Below are 9,852 nucleotides of genomic sequence, written 5' to 3'. Positions count from 1 at the left end.
AAATCGTAAAAATTATGGACGACATCTTCCAAATAATGTAAAATTAAAGTCATTAAAGTCGTGAAACATTTAGAAGAATCAAAACAATTTATACTGAAGTCGGAAACGACTTCTGTAAGAACTGACTAAAATCGTGAATGTAGGAAGCGGTACCTGCAAATAATTTATGATATAACGTGATTAAAAATGTCTTTGATATTTCTATATATTTTAACTTAAATAAATGTTTTCTCTTCGATTTATTTTTTGCAGAAATCACTTCTAACATACATGGTTTCTTCGGGAGTTAATTTTTGTTGCAGAAGTCATTTTCCTTATACACGACTTCCGTGATGTTTCGCAGCTTAGTTATACATTATTTTGAAAGATGTCAAACATAGGTACTACGACTTTATTTTGGGTTGAAGTCGTTCATCCATGCCACAACTTCTACTAGTTGTAGGTGATTTTCACAACAATTTTACAATAAATTCATGTCAACAAAAAGCACAACTTAGACCTACACGTGGTTTTTCAAAATTAAATTAACTCTGTTATACCTAGTTTAATTAAATAGTAAATTAACCAAGTTATATAAAAAAACTCAGAAAAATTAGCTTCATACTGTGCTTTCATTTTAAAGATCTAAAGATATAAAAAATAAATGTTTACAGAATAACATAAACCAGAAAATCATATCCATAGATTAATTTCAATTGAAGTTGCATAAAATATGCCAGCATACTTTACAACAGATATCCATAAAACTAAACATGGAATCAAATCAAAAGAAGAGTAAGATGAACTCTAAAGTACAATTGAACAGAAGTCAACAATCTTCAGCCTCCAAAACCGTAGAGAGTTCTTCCCTGTCTTTTGAGGGCATAAACAACATCCATAGCAGTAACAGTTTTCCTCCTAGCATGCTCGGTGTAAGTAACAGCATCACGAATCACATTCTCCAAGAAAATTTTGAGAACACCTCTTGTTTCCTCATAGATCAAACCGCTGATCCTCTTAACGCCACCTCTTCTCGCCAATCTACGAATGGCAGGCTTGGTTATGCCTTGAATGTTATCACGAAGCACTTTTCTGTGCCTCTTAGCACCTCCCTTTCCCAAACCTTTGCCACCTTTTCCACGACCTGACATCTTCTCAATCCAAACTTGCCAAACTCAGATTTGGAAATTATTGTTTCGAATTCAATTGCGATATGTGACTAGAGGGAAATTAGGGATATTTATTAAAGCGGGAAGAGGAATCTGATGTGTTTTTGAAATCTGATCTCTGACGTCGGATTTTGAATTAATCGACGGTTCCGCTTGCGATCCGTGGGACTATAAATCAACAAGTAAGGACCGTCGATAAGTTATTTCAACGTTCAGATTTCGCATTCTAAAGCGCTACGCGGATTGCGACTTTCTTTTGCTGATTTCTGTGGCATCACTTTTTGTAATTTTTTAATTTTAATTAAGCTTTGAGTTTATGACAAAGTTAAAAAAAATCAAAAAATATAAAAATAAATTGAAAATTTTTGAAAATACACATGACATGTATTTGGTGTTAATGTTAACTCAAGCCAGATAAAATTGAACTATTTTAAAGAATCGAAAAGTTAAATCAAATCAAAAAATAATAAAATAATAAAAATAAATTAAACCAATAAATTAGGTGATCAAAACAAAGTAATTAAGTCTATTTTTTAAAAAACTTTGTTCTTTTTTCTTATTTAATTATTTTTTAAATTAGTTATTTAATAAATTAAAAAAATAAATAAAATATTTATATTTATTTTTATAATAATAATTTCATGCAGAGAAAACTTTTAAGACACCTTAATAATAAATGTAATAATAGTGCTATATTCCTATATTCTCTACCTACCTTCACTTCATTGACTTTGTCTTGATAATTTTGAATTGAACGAAGACAGCACCCTAACATTCAATCTATTTAAAATATAATTAACACCCTCTTTTATCATGCTTTAAGAATAAGAAAAAAAATTCACTTAAAAAGATAAATATACTTGTATTATAAAATAAACAATATTCCTTCCCACAATACGAACCACTGAACTTGAATTATACCTATCTTGATGTAATTAAAGACACTTCTATATTATATCATATATTAACAACTGTGTATCCTCGACTCAAAATATTGACTCTAGCCCATTAAATCATGGTTTAATTTGATTATTTTGAAAGTATTCAATTTTCTGGTAAGAGTTGTTAATAGATGTTGGTTCTTAAGTGAGCATTCATCAAAGTCTCATATTAAGAATGAATGATTTACGATTTTTGTCTACAAAAACTGAAGGAAGAGTTTGCAATTTTTGTTTACAAAGATTGTATTATTAAGAGTTTGCAGTTTTTTATCCATAAAAAATTATGCGAAGGTTTACAATTTTTGTTCAAAAATTATATTTGAGTGATAACGTTTCTTGTTGAGTATATCTGGATGTAAGTCTTGAGGTGTCGAACCACGTAAATTTTTAGTGTGTTTTCATTTATATTTTTTTGTTCTTATTTGTGAATATCTTTCCGCTTGAAGAAATTATTTTTTTGTAATGCGTGATTTTCCAGTAGTGATATGAGAGTTGAGGTTCTGGCCAAAGGTTTCTTATAAAGGGAGAAAGAGAAAGAGAAGAAGTTTGACATACTTACCGGAATCAACTTTGTGTCTTATGCCTTTGAAGGGAGTGTAGTTATGTGTGGCGAAATGCTCTTAGATTTGCAGAGAAGATCATATTTGTTGCTCACATGCCCATGAGTGATGTACGATCAAAATGCCCATGAGTGATGTACAACCAAGATTTAATTTGTGAATCATGATTTTCGGCATATGCAATTAAAATATATAATATTTTAGTATTTAGACCAAAAAAATTTATTAAAAATTTAATTAATTCAAATTTTAAAAATAAAACAAATAAAATAACCTAACTTTAACTCGTTTTAATTAAAAAGATATAATAAATAAAAATAATTACATTTAGTTCCATAAGTACTGAAGAACACTACTTTATCGAATAAGCATCGAAGAACACTACTTTATCAAATATCAATTAGTGTACATAATTTTATACATTGACTAGAATTTTAAGATATTAGTAAAATAACTTATTCACAGTAAATGCTTATTCATATTTTAAAAACAATTTATAAAAAAAAAAATTGAACATTAACTTCAAAATATTAAAAAGGAGTAAATAAATAACACAATTCTGCATTACAGAAAAATCTCACACAGCACTATAATATATAGTAAGTAATTTGTTGCATATTTTATGTTAAACATATGTATTAAGTAAATGAATTAAAATAAAAATGGGCATAAATATTATAATAAAATATTTTGTAAATTAAACCCATTCTTAATGTTTTCAAATTTCATATGCTCTTTTCTTTTTACATCTTACTTATTTTTTCCCATTATTTGTTTACATATTCCTCCAAATTTTAATAAGTAGTGATTTATATCTAATTTATATTTTTGCATAAATTTTTCTATACATTTTAATTAATTAAATTACATTTGGTGAGACTTAAAATAAAATTAAGTTAATTTATATGTTTTTAATTAATTAAAATGACCCAAAAAAAGTTAAAATGAAAACGCAATTTCCTCGTTAAAAATTACAAAAGCTAACTTATAAAAAGCACAAATATAAACACTAAAAATACCACTAAGTTAAATATTAGATAAAAAAAAATCAAGTGCACCACAATTGATATTTTCCACATGGTTTCCAACCTCCACCTGAAGCAATCAAATCAGACCACTTTTCATCTAACAAAAGTCACAGTATCAAGTTAAGCATTGTGGGATTCCCATACCAGTTAAATACACAACAAAATATTGTTGCAACACAGTAATTCCCAATCCAGGTAAAACCTAATCTATAAAATCTCAAAAGTATCACATGTATCTTAAAGATTAAACTAAACAAGTTTCCATGGAAGTAAAAGCTTTCAAAAGAAGTACATAATAAGAAAACAAACTAAGCAATTGTTCAGCCTCCGAAACCATAGAGAGTCCTTCCCTGTCTCTTAAGAGCATAAACAACATCCATTGCTGTAACAGTCTTTCTTCTAGCATGCTCGGTGTAAGTCACAGCATCACGGATCACGTTCTCCAAAAATATCTTGAGCACCCCTCTGGTTTCTTCATATATCAAACCGCTAATTCTCTTCACGCCACCTCTTCTGGCCAATCTACGAATTGCAGGTTTGGTAATGCCCTGAATGTTATCTCGTAGCACCTTTCTGTGCCTCTTGGCGCCTCCTTTCCCCAATCCCTTGCCACCTTTTCCACGACCTGACATTTTCTGGGGAAAACTTTGCTACCGACTACAATTTAGGGATTTGAGGTTTCAGATTTGAAATGCTATAGAAACTTGGAGGGAGATTGAGTATTTATGGGAGCGGGAAGGGTGTGTTAGCTTGCTTTGGAATTATATCTCTGCCGTTGGATTGTATATTAATCGACGGTTCCTCTCCATTATCCATGGACTGATAAATAGACATTTAAGGACGTCGATAAAGAAGTTTTAACGGTCAGATATTGATTTGGAAGCATGCGTGCATTGGGATTAGTTTCGCTGTAAGAGGATTATGGTATCACATTTGTTTCTACATTTTGTTCTTTTTCTTATTTAACTCTTTTCTAAACTAATTTTTTTTAAATTAAATAAATAATAATAAAAAATTCTGGAACATAAATATTATTTATGTTTATAATTAAAATTTCATCAGTAAAAGTATATCACAGGAAAATTGTTAAGACCACCCCACTAATAAATATGCTACTGAAATCAGTGTTATATTCTATATCTACACGTCTACACTTTCTTACCATTCAATTTATTTAGGTTTAATTATTATTTTAAGTTTTTCACAAATTTTGTTACTTTCAAATTGATTGACATGTGATTAGTGCGTTATTGTTAAGTTCTCATTACATGTATTTTTATTATATTATAGTTGTATACTTCTATAACTTTATATTTTTATAAATTTTTTATTTAATAATTTTATAATTTTATAATTTTACGATCTCATAATTTTATAATTTTATATTTTTGTATTTTATAATTTTATATAAAATTATAAAATTAATAAGTATAGATATTAATAATGTGCTCAACTAGCTATTCGACTCAAAATACTGAGTCCAGCTCATAGAATTATTTTTTAAATAATCAATATGTTGCAGCTTGTGCCCATTATTGTTCTTTTGAATTGACTTTTTAATTTTTATCTTAAAAGTAAACAATTTGTTATTAGTTATGATACACTGATATTTTAATTTGGATTATGTATTTGTGTTCGACACGTATCAGTGTCCTCTATTTTAGAATATTTTATCAATACTTATTAATGAAGTATCTATTTTATGAATTCGTATTAGACTACAACAAAATATTTAAATAATTATTAATTTTAGTGACAAAAAATAATTAATTAATTATATGAATTTATAAACTAAACATTATTGACAACTAAAATAATTCAAAAAATTATAATTGATCTCTAAATTGATAACTTAAAGAGTTTATATTATAAATTGGTTTCTAAATTTGTCACTAACATTAACTACAAAAGTTTTAATTTGGATTCATACAATAACAATCATATATTTATTATGTTTTTAAAAAATTATTGTATATTTTCCAATATTCATATACCACGTATCATATCCTATTTTTAAAATAAACGAATTATTGACATGTCATATGTAATACATATATCGTATCCGTAGAATGATGAGAGAAGGTGTTGATCGATTATATTTCAAGGACACTAATATTTTTTTACTACCATTTAACATTACCCTTCACTACTATTTACTTTCTCTTTTTTCTAAAAATATAAAAGTTAATTTTTGTTAAGACTATTTTACCTTTATACAAGTGGTCAAATAGTCCTCAAATTGTGTCAAATAACTTTTTTTCATATTTCAAACAACTTTTTTCCATATTTCAAACAGGATTATATTCCTTTAACAAACTTTGTTTTTAACAAAGTTGGACAAAATTTGTTTTCTAACATAGACCAAACATTTTTTTTTGTCTTTCTAACTCATATCAAACATTTATTTTACCTGTTAAAGTATTACCACATATGCTTTATCACATGTTTGTTAATAAAACTTTGTCCAAATATAATTTTCCTTTGAAATACATTGAATTTTACTTTTTTCTGTGTTGACTGATGAAGACGAAACAGTTTGAAGAGAAGGTAAAGTTGATAACAGTACTATATATTTCATTATTTAGGGGTCTCAACCTTACAGATCCACCTCCACTCCATAATGGAAAGGGGTTATGATGATTTCATCTGTGGCATATGCTTGGAATCCAAGCCAGTCTCTGAGCGTTTCAAAGATGGCAATTGTAGGTTTTACAAACACTCATTTTGCACTCACTGCTTATCCAAGCATGTGGAAAGTCGAATACACCGAAATATGCTCAATATGACTTGTCCAGACCCTAATTCTGTTGTGGAATTGAAGCCTTAATCTTTCCATCTTACTTAACAGCTTTTCACTTTTAGTACTCTACGGAATTAGTTTCCACATTACTGTAACAATGGAGGTATATATGTATATGCTTAAATTCTGTCTTTGCAGGTGTGGATGCGAAATTTGCTACGGTTGTGGGGTGGCGTATTGGTATGGACATATATGCCGTTGACGATGAATTGGTGGTATTTGACAAGAAATAAAATAGTATCTATGAGGATGCATATTTATGTTTCTGTTGTTTCAATCTATGCCGAATCAGGCTTATATAAATTGTTAGATATAAACTTTTGAAAGCGTGTTGGTAATTGGTAATTGAGTTTCTTAAATGCATTGGTAACTACATATATTGTGATTTTGTTTCCGAGGTTGAAGAAGATAAAGGGTGATATAGAATGTTATGTTGCACGCATCACAAAGCTTGATTTATCCTTTGTTTAACCTATAACAATGAATGAATGCGTAGCAGGATTATGAATAGAATGTAAACAGACTTGCAACTTATTATATATATTCACTGCATCATCAAGAGTTGCACGATAACAAAGCAAAGAAGAGTGTCCCGAAAACTGATGGATATAATAGAGTTGGATGAGAAGCTTTTGAGGTTGGCTATAGAGAAAAAGTGGCAGACATGTCCCCATTGCACCGTCTTTGTCGAAAGTACTGGTGGATGTGAACACATTACATGCAGGTTATTGTGTTATCATTGGTTTTTGACTTGCAATCTTTGTATATATATCATGAAATATGAAGGTAAGAGATTATGTTACTATCTCCACTGTTATGTTTTCAGGTGTGGGTGCGATTTCTGCTACATTTGTGGCAAGAAATGGGAGTTTGGTCACACGTGCAGGAATACTCCTTCTATTTAAACCAGATACAATTAGCAATGAATGAAGAGTTTTGAGTTTTGAATTGTCAATTCTAAGATTCTCCTAGTATTACGTTGTTTATGTGTTTTAGGCTATGCAAGGTTGTTGTTGTTATGGTTGATAGGGCTTTCAACCATTGTATGTCATTTTTTATATTTTTTCTGCGTGTTTTTTAATGAAAATATAAACTCAACTTTTTAACGTGCCTATAATAATAAGCATTTGTTATCTCTTGAGATATATAGGCATTTAAGCATACAAATTCAAACACTGTTTATACTTCCTCTAACTTCTTCACAAAATTATACAAAACTATAGGATAGGTCTCTCCAAAAGAATGAATGGTGTACTATATTTTTTTATTTGATTTATAAATACTTTTTCATATAGATGGATTCTTTAATAAGCTGGATCATACTTAATTAACTCATTCTACCTAATAAAATATTTTATATTATCTTAAGCTAATCCTTTTTTATTTACAGGTTAAACAATACAAGAAGTATATGAAAAAAATATATCCTTGTACACGTTATTTTTATTTTTCAAACCTAAATTGTATTAAACTTAAATGAAATAAATTTTGCATGTTATTTTGTTTCTATTAAAATATTATTGACGAGACGAAAACTCGCCGATCAACCTGGGTCTGTTTCAAGATTTTTGTACAAAAATTCAAAAAACAATGAGAGAGGGATCCATTATAATCAGGAAAATCATTTATGACAAGTTTTACTAACAAACTTTTAACCACACACGTAGCATTATCTTAATAAATGAAATAAAGATATAATATAACTTAGAAATAAAAGAAAAAAATTTATTTTATGATTCTATTTTTTATTTCCATTCTTTAATTTTTGACGTGATTTAATGTTGATATTTTTTTAAGAAAAAGATAGTACCATGCTAAGCAAGCGAGTACTTGAAATTTGTTGTCTTTTCCAATCAATTCAAGAACGAGACAAAACATTAATATTAGATTCCAATATCTCGATTGAAATATCAATCCATGGTTGATGGAAATAATGTGATGGTTTTAGGAAAATGAAATTAGATGAGTGCGATGAAATGGTTAGTCTAAAATATGTATGTTGAATGAATTTGGTACTTCTATAAAAAAAGGATAAGATTAGTTAATGCAGAGTTATAGTGTTATATATTGATCAGGAGTAATTTTGTGATGAATAGTTTATTTTTATTAACTTTTTTTCTTCAATTTTCTTTGTTTTGACTGTTTTTATGTTAATCCAAATAATATAATTTTTACTCCTTTTCTCTTTATTTTTTCATCTTTTCTCATTCCCACAATTCTTAAATACAAAACCTATGATTTGTTAAAAGTAAATTAATGTTGTCCTTAAGATAGAAGAAAAGAATTGAGCGGGAGAATTGGAGCATTATGTACACAATATCCAATAATCTAATTTCCAAAAGGTGTTTGGGAAATGTGGTATACCTCGTAGATTTCCAATAATTTCTTGTTTTGTTTTTATATGTTATCTTCTTTCTCTTGTGCTTATTCAAATTAACGATGGTTCCAAAGCATTATGGCTCCCACGCATTAGACAGCGTGGAGGTGCAAATGATGTCCCATAGTTGATGGTCCTTTCTTTTTCCAATGTTTTTTTCTTATATTAATGTAACATTAATCTCACAAATTATATTTTAAAATGGTTAACTTTATATTCCTTTCATTTCTTTTGTCACCCTTAGTTATGGTTTATTCTTTTTAAATTATTTATTTCTTGAATTGTCTTAATTTAAATTTAATAATAATATCAATTTTTTAGCATTTTAAACTATTTTATAATGATTCTCAAATCAATTCAAATATCACAAAACAATTTAAATACATTAAACTACTCATGACTCAACCTTTTGGAGGATTAGATTAACTATAATCCAATCCTCTCAATACCATTTTTATTTTTACAGTACATTAAATTCAGATATCAAAGAGCAATTCAAATACATCAAACTACTCAAAGACTCAATCTTTATGAAGAAATATATGCAACCATAACTTAATCTTCTCCGTACCATTTCTATTGTACTTAGTCACATTACTTACTAAAAAACCAAAACAAAATTTCTCTTCTTTCCTCAATTTCACAATTCTTACATTAGTTTTTCTTTTCTCTTTATGAATTTCACCTGCAAACAATTCTATATACCTTCAATCTTTCGATCACAATCAAAAATTAAATCTATTAATTCTCAATCATAATGCATTTATCATAGATTTTCAATCATAAATTTTCATTCATATAATTACAAATACAAATCACAAATTGATGAAATAATTAGCTTTCCTTGCCTTAGTTCGAGTTCCTAAAACAAATCATCCATTACAAGATTTCTTCTATTTAATTTGTTATTTCCACACACATAATAGGACCCAAATAAAAATAAGATTACAAATGAATAAAATATCATCTAAAAGGTAGAAAAAAATGTAACTAAAAAA

The 9,852-nt window shown here is 28.1% G+C and overlaps 1 protein-coding gene across 1 annotated transcript; it reads right to left on the bottom strand.

The window, feature by feature from the left end:
• Positions 1-660: 660 nt before the first annotated feature.
• LOC114188504 lies at positions 661-4,375 on the bottom strand. The gene is made up of 2 exons (XM_028077077.1): positions 4,003-4,375; positions 661-1,156 (listed from the first exon to the last, which is right to left on the bottom strand). Exons 1-2 carry the CDS (start codon positions 4,307-4,309, stop codon positions 819-821), a joined length of 645 nt encoding a protein of 214 aa, XP_027932878.1. The 5' UTR covers positions 4,310-4,375; the 3' UTR covers positions 661-818.
• Positions 4,376-9,852: the final 5,477 nt, after the last annotated feature.

Source organism: Vigna unguiculata, chromosome 6 (assembly GCF_004118075.2).
Source record: "Vigna unguiculata cultivar IT97K-499-35 chromosome 6, ASM411807v1, whole genome shotgun sequence".
Taxonomy (NCBI): domain Eukaryota; kingdom Viridiplantae; phylum Streptophyta; class Magnoliopsida; order Fabales; family Fabaceae; genus Vigna; species Vigna unguiculata.
The sequence above is the reverse complement of the archived record's forward strand: the minus strand, read 5'-3'. Positions and strand labels throughout refer to the sequence as shown.

Coding starts and splice junctions, on each gene's coding strand:
- LOC114188504 (XM_028077077.1), bottom strand. CDS start 4,309: ATGTCAGGTCGTGGAAAAGGTGGCAAGGGATTGGGGAAAGGAGGCGCC. Junction 1,157..4,002: donor GACTCTCTATGGTTTCGGAG/GCTGAACAATTG, acceptor ATTTCCAAATCT/GAGTTTGGCAAGTTTGGATT.